At 42.4% G+C, this 22500-nt stretch overlaps 1 protein-coding gene across 1 annotated transcript in view; it reads left to right on the top strand.

Moving 5' to 3' along the window:
• The window catches only part of Zn72D (Zinc-finger protein 72D), a 362702-nt gene that overhangs the window by 212250 nt on the left and 127952 nt on the right, over positions 1-22500 (top strand). Inside the window, exons 9-11 of the mRNA XM_071686208.1 lie at positions 8819-8963; positions 10187-10284; positions 11534-11629. Coding sequence (XP_071542309.1) covers positions 8819-8963; positions 10187-10284; positions 11534-11629 — 339 coding nt within the window. The remainder of the gene's footprint in view (positions 1-8818; positions 8964-10186; positions 10285-11533; positions 11630-22500) is intronic.

Below are 22500 nucleotides of genomic sequence, written 5' to 3'. Positions count from 1 at the left end.
CGCAAAGCTTTTACTACCTCTTCTCTGTTTACCAAATCATTTTCCCTAACCCTCTCACTTTGCACACCACCTCGACCAAAACACCCTATATCTGCCAATCTATCATCAAACACATTCAAAGGCAAAGGGGATAAGAGTGAGTGCTCAAATTACAGAGGTATAAGTTTGTTGAGTATTCCTGGTAAATTATATGGGAGGGTATTGATTGAGAGGGTGAAAGCATGTACAGAGCATCAGATTGGGCAAGAGCAGTGTGGTTTCAGAAGTGGTAGAGGATGTGTGGATCAGGTGTTTGCATTGAAGAATGTATGTGAGAAATACTTAGAAAAGCAAATGGATTTGTATGTAGCATTTATGGATCTGGAGAAGGCATATGATAAAGTTGATAGAGATGCTCTGTGGAAGGTATTAAGAATATATGGTGTGGGAGGGAAGTTGTTAGAAGCAGTGAAAAGTTTTTATCGAGGATGTAAGGCATGTGTACGTGTAGGGAGAGAGGAAAGTGCTTGGTTCTCAGTGAATGTAGGTTTGCGGCAGGGGTGTGTGATGTCTCCATGGTTGTTTAATTTGTTTATGGATGGGGTTCTTAGGTTGGTAAATGCAAGAGTTTGGAGAGAGAGGCAAGTTTGAAGTCTGTTGGGGATGAGAGAGCTTGGGAAGTGAGTCAGTTGTTGTTTGCTGACGATACAGCGCTGGTGGCTGATTCATGTGAGAAATTGCAGAAGCTGGTGACTGAGTTTGGTAAAGTGTGTGAAAGAAGAAAGTTAAGAGTAAATGTGAAGAAGAGCAAGGTAATTAGGTACAGTAGGGTTGAGGGTCAAGTCAATTGGGAGGTAAGTTTGAATGGAGAAAAACTGGAGGAAGTAAAGTGTTTTAGATATCTGGGAGTGGATCTGGCAGCGGATGGAACCATGGAAGCGGAAGTAGATCATAGGGTGGGGGAGGGGGCAAAAATCCTGGGAGCCTTGAAGAATGTGTGGAAGTCGAGAACATTATCTCGGAAAGCAAAAATGGGTATGTTTGAAGGAACAGTGGTTCCAACAATGTTGTATGGTTGCGAGGCGTGGGCTATGGATAGAGTTGTGCGCAGGAGGATGGATGTGCTGGAAATGAGATGTTTGAGGACAATGTGTGGTGTGAGGTGGTTTGATCGAGTAAGTAACGTAAGGGTAAGAGAGATGTGTGGAAATAAAAAGAGCGAGGTTGAGAGAGCAGAAGAGGGTGTTTTGAAATGGTTTGGTCACATGGAGAGAATGAGTGAGGAAAGATTGACCAAGAGGATATATGTGTCGGAGGTGGAGGGAATGAGGAGAAGAGGGAGACCAAATTGGAGGTGGAAAGATGGAGTGAAAAAGATTTTGTATGATCGGGGCCTGAACATGCAGGTGGGTGAAAGGAGGGCAAGGAATAGAGTGAATTGGAGCGATGTGGTATACCGGGGTTGACGTGCTGTCAGTGGATTGAATCAGGGCATGTGAAGCGTCTGGGGTGAACCATGGAAAGCTGTGTAGGTATGTATATTTGCGTGTGTGGACGTATGTATATACATGTGTATGGGGGTGGGTTGGGCCATTTCTTTCATCTGTTTCCTTGCGCTACCTCGCAAACGTGGGAGACAGCGGCAAAAAATATATATATATATATATATATATATATATATATATATATATATATATATATATATATATATATATATATATATATATATATATATATATGGGAGAAAGAATACTTTCCATGTATTCCCCGTTTGTTGTAGAAGATGACTAAAGGGGACGGGAGCGGGTGGCTAGAAACCCATCCCTTCTTGTATTTTAACTTTATAAAAGGGGAAACAGGAGTCATGCGGGGAGTGCATATTTTCCTCGAAGGCTCAGTTTAGGGTGTCTAAGTGTGTGTAGATGTAAACAAGAGAAAAAAGGTGAGATAGGTAGTATGTTTGAGTTAAGGAACCTGCCAGGATGTTTTGGGTCTGTGTGAAACGAAGGTCAAAGGTAAACGGGAATAGTGGTTTGGAATATCCTCGTAGTAAAGTCAGGGGTTGGTTAGAGGACAAGAGGCAAAGGAAGGAGTAGCACTACTCCTGAAGCAGAAGTTGTGGGAGTATTTGATAGGATGTAAGAAAGTACACTCTTGATTGATATGAGTAAAACTGACAGTGAATGGAGAGAGATGGGTGATCATTGTAGCCAGTGCACCTGGTCTTGAGAAGAAAGATCATGAGAGGCAAGAATTTTGGGAGCAACTGAGTGAGTTTGTTAGCAGCTTTGTTGCATGAGACTGGGTTATGATAGGTGATGTGAATGTAAAGGTGAGTAATGTTGCAGTTGAGGGTATAATTGGTGTATATCAGGTGTTCATTGTTGTAAATGGAAATGGTGAAGAACTTTTAGATTTGTTTGCTGAAAAAAGGACTAGTGATTGGGAATGCCAGGTTTAAAAAGAGAGATATATTTAAGGATGTGTATGTCAGTAGGAGAGAAGGCTAGAGAGCGTTATTGGATTAGGTGTTAATTGATAGGCCGTATGAGAGACATTTGGATGTTAATGTGCTGAGAGGTGGAACCGGAGTGAAGTCAGATCATCATCTTGTGGAGGCGAAGGTGAAGATCTGTGGAGGTTTTCAGAAAAGAAGAGAGAATGTTGAGTTTAAGAGAGTGGTGAGAGTAAGTGAGCTTGGAAAGGAGACTTGTGTGAGGAAGTACCAGGAGAGATTGCGTACAGAATGGAAAAAGGTGAGAGTATAGGAGTTGAGGGGAGTGGGGGAGGAATGGGATGTATTTAGGGAAGTAGTGATGGCTTGGCCCAAAGATACTTATGGCATGAGAAAGATGGGAGGTGGCAAGATTGAAAGGGTAGTGAGTGGTGGGATGAAGTAAGATTGTTAGTGAGAGAGAAGAGTGAGGCATTTGGACAATTCTTGTAGGGAAGTAGTGCAAATGGCTGGGAGATGTATAAAAGAAAGAGGCAAGAGGTCAAGAGAAAGGTGCAAGAGGTGAAAAAGAGGGCAAATGAGAGTTGACGTGAGAGAGTATCATTAAATTTTAGGAAGAGTGAAAAGATGTTTTGGAAGGAGGTAAATAAAGTCCGTGAGACAAGACAACAAATGGGAACATAGGTGAAGGGGCTAATGGGGAGATAATAACAAGTAGTGGTGAAGTGAGGAGATGGTATGAGTATTTTGAAGGTTTGTCGAATGTGTTTGATGATAGAGTGGCAGATGTAGGATGTTTTAGTCGAGGTGGTGTGCAAAGTGAGAGGGTCAGGGAGAATGGTTTGGTAAAGAGAGAAGAGGTAGTGAAAGCTTTGTGGAAGATGAAAGTCAGCAAGGTGGCGCATTTGGAGGGTATTGCAATGGAATTTATTAAAAAGTGGTGAATGTGTTGTTGACTGGTTGGTAAGGATATTCAGTACATGTATGGTTCATGGTGAAGTGCCTGAGGATTGGCAGAATGCATGCATAGTGCCATTGTACAAAGTCAAAGGGGATAAGAGTGAGTGTTCGAATTACATAAGTATAAGTTTGTTGAGTATTCCTGGAAAATTATATGGGAGGGTATTAATTGAGAGGGAAAAGGCATGTACAGAGCATCAGATTGGGAAAGAGCAGTGTGGTTTCAGAAATGGTAGAGGATGTGTGGATCGGGTGTTTGCTTTGGAGTATGTACGAGAGAAATTTAGAAAAACAGATGGATTTGTATGTAGCATTTATGGATCTTGAGAAGGCATATGATAGAGTTGATAGAGATGCTTTGTGGAAGGGATTAAGAGTATATAGTGTGGGAGGTAAGTTGCTAGAAGCAGGGAAAATTTTATCAAGGATGTAAGGCATGTGTACGAGTAGGAAGAGAGGAAAGTGATTGATTCTCACTAAATGTCGGTTTGCGGCAGGGGTGCATGATGTCTCCATGGTTGTTTAATTTGTTTATGGATGGGGTGGTTAGGGAGGTGAATGGAAGAGTTTTTGAGAGAGGGGCAAGTATGCAGTCTGTTGTAGATGAGAGGGGTTGGGAAGTGAGTCAGTTATTGTTCTCTGATGATACAGCACTGGTGGCTGATTCGGGTGAGAAATTGTAGAAATTGGTGGCTGAGTTTGGTAAGGTGTGTGAAAGAAGAAAGCTGAGAGGAAATGTGAATAAGAGCAAAGTATTTAGGCTCAGTAGGGTTGAGGGACAAGTTATTGGGAGATAGTTTGAATGGAGAAAGACTGGAGGAAGTGAAGTGTATTAGATATCTGGGAGTTGATTTAGCAGTGGATGGAACAATGGAAAGGGAGGTGGGTCACAGGGTTGGGTAGGGGGCAAAGGTTCTGGGAGCGTTGGAGAATGTGTGGAAAGTGAGAATGTTATCTCAGAGAGCAAAAATGGGTATGCTTAAAGGAATAATGGTTCCAACAATGTTAAATGGTTGCGAGGCATGGACTGTAGATGGGTTTGTGTGGATGATGGTGGATGTAATGGAAATGAAATGTTTGAGTACTATGTGGTGTGAGGAGGTTTGATCAAGTAAGTAATGAAAGGGTAAGAGAGATGTGTGGTAATAAAAAGAGTTTGGTTGAGAGAGCAGAAGAGGGTGTATTGAAATGGTTTGGTCACATGAAGAGAATGAGTGAGGAAAGATTGACAAAGAGGATATATGTTTCAGAGGTGGAGGGAATGAGAAGTGGGAGACCAAATTGGAAGTGGAAAGATGGAGTGAAACCAATTTTGAGCAAAGGGGTTCTGAACATACAGGAGGGTGAAAGGCATGCAAGGAATAGAGTGAATTGGAACGATGTTTTATACTGGGGTGGACGTACTAGTATGTCAGTGGATTGAACCAAGGTATGGGAAGCGTCTGGGGTAAACCATAGAAAGTTTTGTGGGGCGTGGATGTGGAAAGGGAGCTGTGTATTCAGTGCATTACACCTGACATCTAGAGACTGAGTGTGAGTGAATGTGACCTTTGTTTTCTTTTCCTTGCGCTACCTCATGCACATTGGGGGGGTGCCATTTTTCATGTGTGGCAGGAAGTATGAATATGTACATGTGCATATATGTATACGTTGAAATGTATAGGTATGTATATGTGTGTGTGTGGGTGTTTATGTATATACATCTGTATTTGGGTGGGTTGGGTCATTCTTTTGTGTTTCCTTGCAGTACCTTGCTCATGCAGGAGACAGCAACTAGATATAATAATAAATGAAGAAATACATTTCAACGTATACACACATATACATACATAGACATATACATATATACACATGTACATATTCATACTTGCTGCCTTCATCCATTCCCGTTGCTGCCCTGCCAAACATGAAATATCATTCCCTCCTCCTCCACCCCCTCCTCCTCCTCCCTTCAGCTGCTAGGTAGCACCAGGAGAAGACAAAAAAAGGCCACATTTGCTCACTTAGTCTCTAGCTGTCGTGTAATGCACCGAAACCACAGCTCCGCTTCCACATCCAGGCCCCACAGACCTTTCCATGGTTTACCCCAGATGCTTCACATGCCTGATTCAATCCATTGACAGCACATCTACCCCAGCATACCACATCATTCTAATTCATTCTATTCCTTGTACTCCTTTCTCCCTCCTCAGGCCCCGATCACTCAAAATCTATGTGCTAGTAAGTTTTAGAATTAAAGTTCGTGGATAAGGGTACATTCAGCTAGCAGTTCACATTATACATAAGACCAAAACTAGAATAAGGTTTTTCAAGTTGGTTCACTGCACCAAAAGAAGCAGAGATGATAAGATCCAGAGGAGACTACAAATATGGAACTAAGTTTAAGGGAGCTGAGTCACAAGGAAAGGGTAGAGGCCTTAATATGACCACCTTGGAAGAGAGTGGTGAGGGATAGCCTTGTTACTTCCTCCAAATTTATAAAACATATTGGTGATGTAGAGATTTAGAGATAGAACATCCATAGGACATAACATGAAATTGGGCTAGAAATTTCTGAAAAAGATGTAAGGAAGTTATTTTTTTTATTATTATTATACATATGATAGAGATGCTCTGTGGAAGGTATTAAGAATATATGGTGTGGGAGGCAAGTTGTTAGAGCAGTGAAAAGTTTTTATCGAGGATGTGAGGCATGTGTATGTGTAGGAAGAGAGGAAAGTGATTGGTTCTCAGTGAATGTAGGTTTGCGGCAGGGGTGTGTGATGTGTCCATGGTTGTTTAATTTGTTTATGGATGGGGTTGTTAGGGAGGTGAATGCAAGAGTTTTGGAAAGAGGGGCAAGTATGAAGTCTGTTGGGGATGAGAGAGCTTGGGAAGCGAGTCAGTTGTTGTTCGCTGATGATACAGCGCTGGTGGCTGATTCATGTGAGAAACTGCAGAAGCTGGTGACTGAGTTTGGTAAAGTGTGTGAAAGAAGAAAGTTAAGAGTAAATGTGAATAAGAGCAAGGTTATTAGGTACAGTAGGGTTGAGGGTCAAGTCAATTGGGAGGTGAGTTTGAATGGAGAAAAACTGGAGGAAGTGAAGTGTTTTAGATATCTGGGAGTGGATCTGGCAGCGGATGGAACCATGGAAGCGGAAGTGGATCATAGGGTGGGGGAGGGGGCGAAAATTCTGGGAGCCTTGAAGAATGTGTGGAAGTCGAGAACATTATCTCGGAAAGCAAAAATGGGTATGTTTGGAGGAATAGTGGTTCCAACAATGTTGTATGGTTGCGAGGCGTGGGCTATGGATAGAGTTGTGCGCAGGAGGATGGATGTGCTGGAAATGAGATGTTTGAGGACAATGTGTGGTGTGAGGTGGTTTGATCGAGTAAGTAACATAAGGGTAAGAGAGATATGTGGAAATAAAAAGAGCGTGGTTGAGAGAGCAGAAGAGGGTGTTTTGAAATGGTTCGGGCACATGGAGAGAATGAGTGAGGAAAGATTGACCAAGAGAATATATGTGTCGGAGGTGGAGGGAACAAGGAGAAGAGGGAGACCAAATTGGAGGTGGAAAGATGGAGTGAAAAAGATTTTGTGTGATCGGGGCCTGAACATGCAGGAGGGTGAAAGGAGGGCAAGGAATAGAGTGAATTGGATCGATGTGGTATACCGGGGTTGAGGTGCTGTCAGTGGATTGAATCAGGGCATGTGAAGCGTCTGGGGTAAACCATGGAAAGCTGTGTAGGTATGTATATTTGCGTGTGTGGACGTATGTATATACATGTGTATGGGGGTGGGTTGGGCCATTTCTTTCGTCTGTTTCCTTGCGCTACCTCGCAAATGCGGGAGACAGCGACAAAGCAAAAAAAAAAAAAAAAAAAAATGTAACCGCTGTCTCCTGCTTTAGCAAGGTAGTGCAAGGAAACAGATGAGGAATGGCCCACCCCACCCACATTGACATGTATATACATAAATGCCCCAACATGCACATATACATTTCAACGTATACATGCATATACATACTCAGACATGTACATAAATACACATGTACATATCTATACTTGCTGCTTTCATCCATTCCCATTGCCACCCCGCCACACAGGAAATAGCATACCCCCAGCGAGGCAACGCCAGGAAAAAAAAAAAAAAAAAAAGCCACATTCGTTCACACTCAGTCTCTAGTTGTTATGTGTAATGCACTGAAACCACAGCTCCCTTACCACATCCAGGCCCCACAGACCTTTCCATGGTTTACCCCAGACATTTAACATGCCCTGGTTCAATCCATTGACAGCACGTCGACCCCGGTATACCACGTCATTTCAATTCGTTCTATTTCTTGCATGCCTTGATCGCTCGAAATCTTTTTCACTCCATCCTTCCACCTCCAAATTGGCCTCCTGCATCTCCTCCTTCCCTCCACCTCTGACACATATATCCTCTTTGTCAATCTTTCCTCGCTCATTCTCTCCATTTGTTCAAACCAACACATCCTCTTCTGCTTTCTCAACCACACTCTTTTTATTATGTGTCCACCCTCCTCCACAAAACCCTATCTATAGCCCATGCCTCACAGTCCTATAGCATTGTTGGAACCACTGTTCCTTCAAACATACCCATTTTTGTCCTCTCAGATAACGTTCTCGCTTTCCACTTATTCTTCAGTGCTCCCAGAACCTTCGCTCCCTCCCCCACCCTATGACTCACTCCTGCTTCCATGGTTCCATCCACTGCTAAGTCCACTCCCAAATATCTAAAACACTTCTTCCTCCATTTTTTCTCCATTCAAACTTAATTCCCAATTAACTTGTCCCTCACCCCTACTGAACCTAATAACCTTGTTCGTATTCACATATACTCTCAACTTTCGACTTTCACAGACTTTATCAAAGTCGGTTACTAACTTCTGCAGTTTCTCACTCAAATTAGCCACCAGCGCTGTATCATCAGCGAACAACAACTGACTCATTTCCCAAGCCCTCTCATCCAACACAGACTGCATACTTGCCCCTCTCTCCAAAACTCTTGCTTTCACCTTCCTAACAACCCCATCCATAAACAAATTAAACAACCATGGAGACATCACGCACTCTGCTGCAAACTGAACATTCACTTGGAACAAATCACTTTCCTCTCTTCCTACTCGTACACATGCCTTACATCCTTGGTAAGGAAGTACATGTATAATTTATGGATAGTGGATTAATGAGATGAAATGACTGAACTCATGTTTAATGCAAACAGCATACAGAAATGAGAAAATTGTGATACTGGAGATTACGAGTTGAGGCCCCATATTTGTAGAACTACCACTTCTTACAGAACAAATAGGTAATTATGTGTATAAAGGAGATTATATGCATGAAATTGTACTTTAACAGTTGTTTTTTATTGTGGTTACTAGGTAAAGTTTAAATTAGTTTTTGGTTCTTTCATTCTAGGTGGTAGCACCGGAGGACAAGTATGACATCCAGAGAGTAGTAGAAGAAGCAGCACTAGTTGTGCAGAATATTGGGGAGCAGCGCATTTCTGTTAATGTGACCCTTACTTCTCCCATCATGAGGGAACAACTTCTTCATGATGGAGGTAACACAAACAGGCTAATTTATAGTCTGATTGTCATCAGTGACAGGTTAAGAAGGAAGTCTTTTATATGGATTGAGTAAATTATTCTGTCTTGGTTGCTTCTAATCTTTCTTTTGATTTAATCTAGTCTTGAATGAGGATCTCTCCCTATCATTTTATTTTTGTTTTATATATATATATATATATATATATATATATATATATATATATATATATATATATATATATATATATATATTATATATATATATATATATATATATATATATATATATATATATATATATATATATATATATATATATGTGTGTACATATATTACTTATTTCTCAGACTACTATTCATCTCAGCAGAATATCTCTCATTATCCATTGAAAGACTTTTCTAACTAGGGGAAGTCAAGGTTTTCATCACAGAACATTTACTTTTTTCCTATTAAGCAAAATTAATGGCAGAATTTATGTGGCCTATTGTAATTGTGATGAAAATGCTATAAGACTGGCCTCTTACACTGCATAACATGAGACCAGGGGACGCAGTGAGAGCATTATTATGGACAGCATCTGTAGGCCCTGTTTTGTGACCAAACTGTGTTAATTTTTTGTACATTTAAATTGAGCATTGCTGGCCCCTGGTTCACTAAGTGATAACTTTCCCCTCTCTGTCTTGATGGTCATCTGTAAATGGAATGAAAAAAGGGCCATATAAAGAGAGACTGGACAAGAGAATTACGTTCTTTAAAAAGTTCCTTTGCAGTCAGTTTTGACCTCAACCTAAACTGTGCCATACTTTTCAGTTAAGTCTGTGCCTTGAGACCAGGCATGAACATTGTGGCTCTCTTGTACTGCAGAGGGGAAGAGTTGCCCATTGGCCACACCTGACCCAGTCTCCACCATCCCTGGGAACACAGACCTAGTGCAGTCTTAGCTGTTTTGTTCTTTTTTTCATTTTTTTTTCTTATCAGTAGCCAACATACAGTTTATTATGATGAGTCATTACTTACTCATACAGCCATATGCATAATTTGGAAATAATTAGTATTAAAAAAAAGCATTCAGTTATAGACTGCCTGGCATCCTGTTTACCCTGTGCCTACACTGTTATGGTGCCAGGCTGCTGTGAAGTTTACATGTGCAGGCAGAGGTGGTGGGTGGTGAGAGGACGATGGCGGGTGGGTGGGTGTGGCGCGGGTGTGTGACGGACGCTGTGTTGTTGTATTTTAGACTCCCAGGTGACCGCCGTCAAGGATCCTCCAGATGTGCTCGACAAGCAGAAATGTCTGGACGCTCTTGCTGCCCTCAGACATGCCAAGTGGTTCCAGGTTTGCAATCCATTCATCTGAGGGTTAAACCAGGATAGGCTGTTCCTTCCATTACCGTGGAATGATAAAGAAGGAACAGGTTTGCCTGGCCTCCCTCAAACTTTTCAGCCTTATGGAGATGTGTGGGTGGGTTGGGTTAGAAACTGTGTTAGGTTATTGGCAGGTCACATCAGGTTTTCTCCTTTACTGTGCAACTTTGACTAACTGCCACCTGATTGTTTTATTGCACATTTTGGAAACCAGCATGGATGGAGACTTAGCAAGGCAGTAAACCAAACTACCCTCATTGTTTTTATAATAATTATTATAACTTCTTTTATTTTTAATATGTTTTCACACTTGCTGAGTTGGTCATTGACATGCTGATTTTCAGAGTGTACTTATCTGTGACAGCTGCCAGTTCGGGAGGTTTGGACAGTGATGGAGAAAGCCTGTATTTCATTCATATCATGGTGGATTTTATTTTATTTTGTTTTCTTTAAATTTCATGATTAGTCTTTAGCTAGGAAAAAAGTATTGAGTGCCCCCTTAACTTCTCCCTGATTGTGGTTGGTGTGCAGTGAGGTAGTAGTGATGGCCTGAGCTGCTACCTTCCCTTCATCACTGTTTGAGGCAGGGTAGCAGAACACCTTTTCCCCAAAAGTTGATCTCCCCCTTTACAGCTACCTCACAGCATTGCCCTTCACACATTCATGGAGGTGTCTTATTGTGGGCTTAGCCTGCAAGAAAAAGCATGAGGCTGGAAAGTACAGGAGGACTCTGCTTTGTTATGGAAAGGGGCTGTACTTTGTTCCAGTAATGGTGTGTCTTGCGCCTTAGTAGTTTGTTATCAGTATAACAGCAGTGGAGCCTTTGTTTTGTGGAGTTTCCAAGCAGAGTTCATACAAGAACCTGGTTCAACATAAATTTTAAGTCTAATTTGTGCTGGCTGTTGTGGGTGCATGGAATGAAAGGATTATAAGTCTGTTCTGTTTCATCTCTATGCACTTGTTAGTTCAAGATGGGCAGTATCTCCCATGGATACTTATATTTGAGGTTTACGTATATAGGACTGCTTTTGTTTGAAAGATGTAACGTTTTTTGTATTGATTTACATTTTCATAGAAATTTTATTGTCTTTGTTCATTGAATTTTTAATGAAATATCTGGTAGTTTGTAAATGTGCATCAAGTAAATGATTAATGCCCATCTTGGACCAACCAGCACTAGTATGTATAATTGTAATATTTACATTTGTGATATCCCTCAGGCTAGAGCCAACGGGCTACAGAGCTGTGTGATGGTGATAAGAATTCTTCGTGATTTGTGTCAGCGTGTACCGACCTGGGGACCTTTGAATAGTTGGGTAAGTATGGTTGCTTGGTTAAGACTTTCTCTGTTTAATGAATAAAGTATATCATCATTTGCTTGTAAATTGAAATATTTTATTCATCAGGTACTGTCTGGTAGGTAGTAGTTGGTAGGCAGCCACAAATCAGGGAGGTGTATTACTAGTACTACTTGCTAGGGTATCAGGATGATTAGTGATAGCTGTGTAGTTAGCCAGCGCTTCAGTGGTTGTTGGGTTGTAATCTTCAGACCCAGGTAGCTGTCTTTTTCTTTCTGCCTCTGCCACCTGTGGACTGCTGGCATTCTATCCACGAACATATAATCTCTCCTTGTCACACACAACGCTTAACAACATTTAGCTCACAACTCATTCTTTGTAACTAGATTTTTCTGCAGTGAGTGCTGTGTGCTAGCCAAGCCTTATGGCAAAATGGCAGGAGTAACAGATATTATTAGTTGGAGGGGACATTCAGCAGGAGCATTAAGAAGAAACATTAAGGGTTAAAAGATTGGGCAAGGGTGTTGGATTTGGCAACTTGAAAGTGTCAGTGCTAGCGTTTGCCAATGACCTGGTTCTGATGGCGAAGATGCTGGCTGGCTTACAGAAAGCAATAGACATCATGTAAGAGACTCTTGTGGGGGGGGTGGGCTTCAAGTGAACTCAGGAAAGTGTTGGTCCTTCAGCATGGAGGTTGACGGCAAGACTGGGTATGTTAACAAGGCACAAGACTTGGTATGTCAACAAAAGTAGGACGTTCCAAGTCTTGGGCAGCTCTATTGGCTCCATGAGTGCTGAGGATGACTATATGTACCTTAGCGTTCTCGGTGGTGCAGGAGGCAGGCGCAAGTCCTATGATTCCCTGCTAGAAGAGGGGCTACTTAACGTCATTATAGCCCCTCTAAAACCTCAGCAGAGGGTTGTGATCCTGTTAGACTGCTTAGTGCCATAGCTTACGCATCGCCTGGTGCTTGGGGAAGTCTATAAGACGCAGGTAGCACGCATGGATAGGCATGTGAGATTGCAGTCCACCGCTGTTTCCGCCTGGCCCATGAAGTGCTTTGCGCATACTTCCACTTGGCAGCATGGGATGATGGGCTTCGAATACCAGATTTTGTTTCAACCGTTTGGCTGAATAGATAAGCCAGGTTCAAGAAGCTACTTAGCTTGTCAGACCCAGTGATTCAGGTGGCGGTCCAAGAACCTGCAGTCATGAGCAAGCTGCTGCATTGGTCGGGCCTGGCATGCATTGCTGTGTCATTTGTCAGAAGCCCGGTACGCTCAGGCATATCTCTCAGGTATGCTCACATACCCATGGGGGTAGAGTGAAGTGGCATGATAACATCTGTGCCAATTTGGCTGTCCGGTTGAGGCAGAAAGGTTACGAAGTGTTTTGTGAGCCTTTCATCCCTATTGTTGGGTCCTTTAGGAAGCCGGACATCATGGCTTCCAAAGGCACAGAGGGAGTTTGCTTCATGTTTTCGACTGCACACCAAGACAAGTGCAGCTATTATGGCACCCTGGAAGTCCTTTAGGGCGTAAGGGATTTTATTGGCAAAGACACTGCTTGTAACATCTGCCACTGTTAACTGGCATGGCACATGGTGTCATGAGAGTGCGAGTGCTCTCAGAGGGTTAGGGCTTTCCTACCAGGACCTTGAGGTGTGCTCTGTGAAAGCCCTAACCTGGACCCACTCCCTTCACAGGATGTGGTCCAAGAGCACAGGTTAAGATTTGGTTGCCAGCCTTTTCCATTTGGTGTCGGCTCTTGGGCTGGAGAAGGTGTTTCCCCCATGTGTGCTTGTAATAGGTGGGACTTGGTTACCCCCCAAAACTACCAGGGCAGGTACCAGTTCCCGAAAGTGGTTTGACTTGGTGGGAAGTGGACGTCTCGGCAGGGCAAGCCTCTACTCCTGACCGCCAGGCTGCACTGGAAGGTGAGCGGTGCTGGGGGGTGTTCTGTATAAGGTAGGGTAAGGTATATATGAACCATTAGCTGACTTCCACCTTTCCACTTATTTCGACCTTTGCTCTCAGCATTCTGATCTAATGTCTTCCCCTTAATGTGTCCGTATACTTCTTCCTTCAAATTAATTACTTCTTTCGCTATCTAAACTTTGTGTCTTACTCAGTTTGCCCAGAACAGAAGTTAGCTTTTCCTGCGCCACCCATCGCTAATTGGGAATCGATGATTAAGATAGTAGTAGGTAGGAACATTAGGTGGGAGCATTAGGAAGTGGTAGTAGATTAGATCATTAGGTAGACACAATAAGTAGTAGTAGTTGATAGGAACTTTAGGTAGGTAGAAGCCTCTGGAAACTGCACTGAGTTGCCTTCAGACAGTGGCCTATTAAGGTTTAGGCACTAAAGGCTAAGAAGCAGCACTTGAGTTCACCAGTTATAGAGACTTTCTGCAGCCACCCCCTTGTGGGAATTCCCTGAGGGAATGGACATCAGAGATATAGATAGAATATAGATAGGTACTTCTCATGATAAAAAATTGTTTTGCTTTTCATTTTTTGTGCATTTTTTGCTCGTGGAACTTTAAGATCTTAAGGGAAAAGCATGTTATGATTAGAACTTTGAAAGCCTAGTCTGGCTGTGTAATTGGCCCCATGACTCTTAGTTTTACTTGAAATTTTTGGTACCTATAAGAACAAAGGGAAAAGAGCAGGCAAGAAAAAGTTGATGAAGCATTGTGACTGTATCATCACGTCTGAATGAAACACAAAAACAGAACAAAACACTTTACTCAAGAATGTTGGTTCCTGTGTTGACTGACTGACCAGAAAAACTGGTCTGTGTGATTTTAAAGGTCAACAATATGTTTGCTGTTCTCTGATCAGTGTCTCATGATTCTGAAAAACACTGATTTTTCTCAATCAGGTCAGATTTTCAAAGTAAATCATTCAAAATATGTTCATTTCCAGTTTTATTGGTAGAGTGGATTCATCTAGCAGAATTAACTGCTATATACATGAATAAGAGCAAGGTTATTAGGTACAGTAGGGTTAAGGGTCAAGTCAATTGGGAGGTAAGTTTGAATGGAGAAAAACTGGAGGAAGTAAAGTGTTTTAGATATCTGGGAGTGGATCTGGCAGTGGATGGAACCATGGAAGCGGAAGTGAATCATAGGGTGGGGGAGGGGGCGAAAATCCTGGGAGCCTTGAAGAATGTGTGGAGGTCGAGAACATTATCTCGGAAAGCAAAAATGGGTATGTTTGAAGGAATAGTGGTTCCAACAATGTTGTATGGTTGCAAGGCGTGGGCTATGGATAGAGTTGTGCGCAGGAGGGTGGATGTGCTGGAAATGAGATGTTTGAGGACAATGTGTGGTGTGAGGTGGTTTGATCGAGTAAGTAATGTAAGGGTAAGAGAGATGTGTGGAAATAAAAAGAGTGTGGTTGAGAGAGCAGAAGAGGGTGTTTTGAAATGGTTTGGGCAACTGGAGAGAATGAGTGAGGAAAGATTGACGGAGAGGATATATGTGTTGGAGGTGGAGGGAACGAGGAGAAGTGGGAGACCAAATTGGAGGTGGAAAGATGGAGTGAAAAAGATTTAGTGTGATCGGGGCCTGAACATGCAGGAGGGTGAAAGGCGGGCAAGGAATAGAGTGAATTGGATCGATGTGGTATACCGGGGTTGACGTGCTGTCAGTGGATTGAACCAGGGCATGTGAAGCGTCTGGGGTAAACCATGGAAAGTTGTGTGGGGCCTGGATGTGGAAAGGGAGCTGTGGTTTCGGGCATTATTGCATGACAGCTAGAGACTGAGTGTGAACGAATGGGGCCTTTGTTGTCTTTTCCTAGTGCTACCTCGCACACATGAGGGGGGAGGGGGATGGTATTCCATGTGTGGCGAGGTAGCGATGGGAATGAATAAAAGCAGTGTGAATTGTGTGCATGGGTATATATGTATGTGTCTGTGTGTGTATATATATGTATACATTGAGATGTATAGGTATGTATATTTGCGTGTGTGGACGTGTATGTATATACATGTGTATGTGGGTGGGTTGGGCCATTTCTTTTGTCTGTTTCCTTGCGCTACCTCGCAAATGCGGGAGACAGCGACAAAGCAAAATAAATAAAAATAAAATACATGCATGCCCCGCAGGTTGTTTTTATAGATTTAAAGAAAGATATTAAATACAAAAATAGGCTAATCAGGGATGAATATCCTCTTCAAGGACTTTTCGCTTGTGCTTAGCTGACACCACATCCCTTTTTAGACACCAGCAGTAGTCGGCCAGGAAGTTGATGTCCCATCGGCCTTGATAGTGTTCCTCCCTTACTTGGATGTCCTTGTGAAAATGTTCTGCCTGCTCTTCACTGAAGTCATCACAGTTCTTTGGAAAATAGTCCAGTTGAGATCTGAGGAAGTGCATTTTTACTGATGTGTGCACCTAGTTGGCAGAAACTCGATATCTGCTCACCTACAGTTTTCTCATAGTCAGGACTCCGGTGTTTGCCCAGGAAATTTGTAGCAATCGACTTCAGAGCCAGTCAGTCAGAGAGTTCAGTGGGATTCAGTGCTTGATCAAAGTGGGCATCCTCAATGAGCACTCTTATCTGAGGACCATTAAATATCCCGGTCTTCAGTTTCTCTTGGCTTACACTTGGAAACTTCTACTTGATGAATGAAAAGTCTCCACTCTGTTGAGTCACACTTTCAAACCCATTGATCTAGTTTGGTTAGTGGTGATGTTGAAGTAGACCAGCAAAGATGCCTTATCACATGAAAAGAATTTTTGGAACTCTTTCTTGTGGTTTCTTTACCAAAAGAATGTTGTCTCTGGTGCCAGCGGATATTTCTCATGAAAGCATGAACCTAACAGCTGAGCAGACTCCTTGGACAGGTTCAAGTCTTGTGTGGCTTAGTGGCACTGGTTGGTCCTCCTCTCCTGGCTTGAATGTACCATACTTATCTTCATTGGTCGCATCTCCAGCCTGTGATTTGGACGACTATTCCATGTTGACATCAGGTTCAGGAACAGGAACACCTGGACCATGGAGGACTAGAACATCTGGATAATGAACATGATGCTTACTCTTCTGATTGATGCCCTGCAGATGTCATGCACAAATAACAGTCTGTGGTATGATCTTTGCCTTCCCTCCATACATTGGAACACCAAATTGCATACTCTTCTTTGTTTTGTTCCTCCAATTCCATAGATTTTGAACACATTTTGTTGTTTTGTAACAAATATTAGGGGTAAATGGTTTATCTTAGTCACCTAGTTTTACTCCAAAGTAAGCGTGATATGACTTCTTCACAAAATGTGTAATTCTTGCATGACAGTCTAAAAGAATCGCCTTTCCACAGATATAGCAGAATCTATCAGAGTGGTTCTTCGACTTGTGATTCATTGTAGTGTCAGTTTAGATCTAAGGTGAAGAAAAATAGGTTATGTTAAAGGTACCTGTGACAGGTTAGGCCAAAAACATCATTCATAAAGTTCAGTGCAGTACTACTAATCGAGACATATCAGTACTTTTTCAAAAATAGCTTATCCAAAAACCTGATCTGATTCAGAAAAATGGAGTTCATTTTTGAATTCAGCATACAAAACTTATCTAAATCATTAGTTGAAAAATTTTGACAATGAAAAAAGTTTTGAAATGCAGGCATGTATAATAAATCAGAAGTATATAGTGCACCACCCTTTAATGTTTATTACTAACCCTCAATGTCTAACAAACATATAAGAAGAAATTTTTGGACGGGTGATAACAACCAGCCCCACAATGATCGGTGGTTTTCTGAAAATAAACCAGCATGTTGAGACTTAATATGAATAAGAGCAAGGTTATTAGGTTCAGTAGGGTTGAGGGACAAGTTAATTGTGATGTAGGTTGGAGAAAATTTAACTTGTCCCTCATCCCCACTGAACCTAATAACTGCTCTTATTCACATTTACTCTCAGCTTTCTTCTTTCACACTACCAAACTCAGTCATCAACTTCTGCAGTTTCTCACCCAAATCAGTCACCAGCGCTGTATCATCAGTGAACAACAACTGACTCACTTCCCAAGCCCTCTCATTCACAACAGACTGCATAATTGCTCCTCTTTCCAAAAATCCTGCATTTACCTCCCTAACAACCCCATCCATAAACAAATTAAACAACCATGGAGACATCATGCATCCTTGCCGCAAACCGATGTTCACTGCAAACCATCACTTTCCTCTCTTCCTACTCTTACACATGCCTTACATCCTTGATAAAAACTTTCACTGCTTCTAACCACTTACCTTTCACACCATATACTCTTAATACCTTCCACAGAGTATCTCTATCAACTATCATATGCATTCTCCAGACCCATAAGTGCTACAAACAAATCCATCAGTTTATCTAAGCATTTCTCACATACATTCTTTAAAGCTAACACCTGATCCACACATACTCTACCAGTTCTGAAGCCACACTGCTTCCCCAATCTGCTATTCTATACATACCTTGACCCTCTCAATCAGTACCCTCCCATTTATTAAGGGAAGCAGTGATGGCTTGCGCAAAAGATGCTTGTGGCATGAGAAGTGTGGGAGGTGGGCAGATTAAAAAGGGTAGTGAGTGGTGGGATGAAGAAGTAAGGTTGTTAGTGAAAGAGAAGAGAGAGGCATTTGGACGATTTTTGCAGGGAAATAGTGCAAATGAGAGGGAGATATATAAAAGAAAGAGGCAGGAGGTCAAGAGAAAGGTGCACGAGGTGAAAAAGAGGGCAGATGAGAGTTGGGGTGAGAGAGTATCATCAAATTCTAGGGAGAATAAAAAGATGTTCTGGAAGGAGGTAAATAACGTGTGTAAGACAAGGGAAGAAATGGAAACATCAGTGAAGGGGGCTAGTGGGGAGGTGATGACAAGTAGTTGCAATGTCAGAAGGAGTTGGAGTGAGTATTTTAAAGGTTTGTTGAATGCGTTTGATGATAGAGTGGCAGATATAGGGTGTTTTGGTCGAGGTGGTGTGCAAAGTGAGAGGGTTAGGGAAAATGATTTGGTAAACAGAGAAGAGGTAGTAAAAGCTTTGCGGAAGATATATATATATATATATATATACATATATATATATTTTCTTTTTTTTTTTTTTTGCTTTGTCGCTGTCTCCCGCGTTCGCGAGGTAGCGCAAGGAGACAGACGAAAGAAATGGCCCAACCCACCCCCATACACATGTATATACATATGTCCACACACGCAAATATACATACCTACACAGCTTTCCATGGTTTACCCCAGACGCTTCACATGCCTTGATTCAATCCACTGACAGCACGTCAACCCCGGTATACAACATCGCTCCAATTCACTCTATTCCTTGCCCTCCTTTCACCCTCCTGCATGTTCAGGCCCCGATCACACAAAATCTTTTTCACTCCATCTTTCCACCTCCAATTTGGTCTCCCTCTTCTCCTCGTTCCCTCCACCTCCGACACATATATCCTCTTGGTCAATCTTTCCTCACTCATTCTCTCCATGTGCCCAAACCATTTCAAAACACCCTCTTCTGCTCTCTCAACCACGCTCTTTTTATTTCCACACATCTCTCTTAACCTTACGTTACTTACTCGATCAAACCACCTCACACCACACATTGTCCTCAAACATCTCATTTCCAGCACATCCACCCTCCTGCGCACAACTCTATCCATAGCCCACGCCTCGCAACCATACAACATTGTTGGAACCACTATTCCTTCAAACATACCCATTTTTGCTTTCCGAGATAATGTTCTCGACTTCCACACATTCTTCAAGGCTCGCAGAATTTTCGCCCCCTCCCCCACCCTGTGATCCACTTCCGCTTCCATGGTTCCATCCGCTGCCAGATCCACTCCCAGATATCTAAAACACTTCACTTCCTCCAGTTTCTCTCCATTCAAACTCACCTCCCAATTGACTTGACACTCAACCCTACTGTACCTAATAACCTTCCTCTTATTCACATTTACTCTTAACTTTCTTCTTTCACACACTTTACCAAACTCAGTCACCAGCTTCTGCAGTTTCTCACATGAATCAGCCACCAGCGCTGTATCATCAGCGAACAACAACTGACTCACTTCCCAAGCTCTCTCATCCCCAACAGACTCCATACTTGCCCCTTTTTCCAAAACTCTTGCATTTACCTCCCTAACAACCCCATCCATAAACAAATTAAGCAACCATGGAGACATCACACACCCCTGCCGCAAACCTACATTCACTGAGAACCAATCGCTTTCCTCTCTTCCTACACGTACACACATATATATATATATATATATATATATATATATATATATATATATATATATATAATGATCTGACATCCCTCCAGTTGCACCTCTCAGCACATTAACATCCAAAAGTCTCTCTTTCGCACGCCTGTCAATTAACACGTAATCCAATAACGCTCTCTGGCCATCTCTCCTACTTACATAAGTATACTTATGTATATCTCGCTTTTTAAACCAGGTATTCCCAATCATCAGTCCTTTTTCAGCACATAAATCTACAAGCTCTTCACCATTTCCATTTACAACACTGAACACCCCATGTATACCAATTATTCCCTCAACTGCCACATTACTCACCTTTGCATTCAAATCACCCATCACTATAACCCGGTCTCGTGCATCAAAACCACTAACACACTCATTCAGCTGCTCCCAAAACACTTGCCTCTCTTGATCTTTCTTCTCATGCCCAGGTGCATATGCACCAATAATCACCCACCTCTCTCCATCAACATGATCATTATCTTGTGGAGGCTAAGGTGAAGATTTGTATGGGTTTTCAGAAAAGAAGAGTGAATGTTGGGGTGAAGAGGGTGGTGAGAGTAAGTGAGCTTGAGAAGGAGACCTGTGTGAGGAAGTACCAGGAGAGACTGAGTACAGAATGGAAAAAGGTGAGAACAATGGAAGCAAGGGGAGTGGGGGAGGAATGGGATGTATTTAGGGAATCAGTGATGGATTGCGCAAAAGATGCTTGTGGCATGAGAAGAGTGGGAGGTGGGTTGATTAGAAAGGGTAGTGAGTGGTGGGATGAAGAAGTAAGAGTATTAGTGAAAGAGAAGAGAGAGACATTTGGACGATTTTTGCAGGGAAAAAATGAAATTGAGTTGGAGACGTATAAAAGAAAGAGACGAGGTCAAGAGAAAGGTGCAAGAGGTGAAAAAAAGGGCAAATGAGAGTTGGGGTGAGAGAGTATCATTAAATTTTAGGGAGAATAAAAAGATGTTCTGGAAGGAGGTAAATAAAGTGCGTAAGACAAGGGAGCAAATGGGAACTTCAGTGAAGGGCGCAAATGGGGAGGTGATAACAAGTAGTGGTGATGTGAGAAGGAGATGGAGTGAGTATTTTGAAGGTTTGTTGAATGTGTTTGATGATAGAGTGGCAGATATAGGGTGTTTTGGTCGAGGTGGTGTGCAAAGTGTGAGGGTTAGGGAAAATGATTTGGTAAACAGAGAAGAGGTAGTAAAACTTTTGCGGAAGATGAAAGCCGGCAAGGCAGCAGGTTTGGATGGTATTGCAGTGGAATTTATTAAAAAAGGGGGTGACTGTATTATTGACTGGTTGGTAAGGTTATTTAATGTATGTATGACTCATGGTGAGGTGCCTGAGGATTGGCGGAATGCGTGCATAGTGCCATTGTACAAAGGCAAAGGGGATAAGAGTGAGTGCTCAAATTACAGAGGTATAAGTTTGTTGAGTATTCCTGGCAAATTATATGGGAGGGTATTGATTCAGAGGGTGAAGGCATGTTCAGAGCATCAGATTGGGGAAGAGCAGTGTGGTTTCAGAAGTGGTAGAGGATGTGTGGATCAGGTGTTTGCTTTGAAGAATGTATGTGAGAAATACTTAGAAAAGCAAATGGATTTGTATGTAGCATTTATGGATCTGGAGAAGGCATATGATAGAGTTGATAGAGATGCTCTGTGGAAGGTATTAAGAATATATGGTGTGGGAGGAAAGTTGTTAGAAGCAGTGAAAAGTTTTTATCGAGGATGTAAGGCATGTGTACGTGTAGGAAGAGAGGAAAGTGATTGGTTCTCAGTGAATGTAGGTTTGCGGCAGGGGTGTGTGATGTCTCCATGGTTGTTTAATTTGTTTATGGATGGGGTTGTTAGGGAGGTGAATGCAAGAGTTTTGGAAAGAGGGGCAAGTATGAAGTCTGTTGGGGATGAGAGAGCTTGGGCAGTGAGTCAGTTGTTGTTCGCTGATGATACAGCGCTGGTGGCTGATTCTTGTGAGAAACTGCAGAAGCTGGTGACTGAGTTTGGTAAAGTGTGTGAAAGAAGAAAGTTAAGAGTAAATGTGAATAAGAGCAAGGTTATTAGGTACAGTAGGGTTGAGGGTCAAGTCAATTGGGAGGTGAGTTTGAATGGAGAAAAACTGGAGGAAGTGAAGTGTTTTAGATATCTGGGAGTGGATCTGGCAGCGGATGGAACCATGGAAGCGGAAGTGGATCATAGGGTGGGGGAGGGGGCGAAAATTCTGGGGGCCTTGAAGAATGTGTGGAAGTCGAGAACATTATCTCGAAAAGCAAAAATGGGTATGTTTGGAGGAATAGTGGTTCCAACAATGTCGTATGGTTGCGAGGCGTGGGCTATGGATAGAGTTGTGCGTAGGAGGATGGATGTGCTGGAAATGAGATGTTTGAGGACAATGTGTGGTGTGAGGTGGTTTGATCCAGTGAGTAACGTAAGGGTAAGAGAGATGTGTGGAAATAAAAAGAGCGTGGTTGAGAGAGCAGAAGAGGGTGAAAAAGATTTTGTGTGATCGGGGCCTGAACATGCAGGAGGGTGAAAGGAGGGCAAGGAATAGAGTGAATTGGATCGATGTGGTATACCGGGGTTGACGTACTGTCAGTGGATTGAATCAAGGCATGTGAAGCGTCTGGGGTA

Source organism: Panulirus ornatus, chromosome 41 (assembly GCF_036320965.1).
Source record: "Panulirus ornatus isolate Po-2019 chromosome 41, ASM3632096v1, whole genome shotgun sequence".
NCBI lineage: Eukaryota > Metazoa > Arthropoda > Malacostraca > Decapoda > Palinuridae > Panulirus > Panulirus ornatus.
Note: the sequence above shows the minus strand (reverse complement) of the source record. Positions and strands in the feature narration are given on the sequence as shown.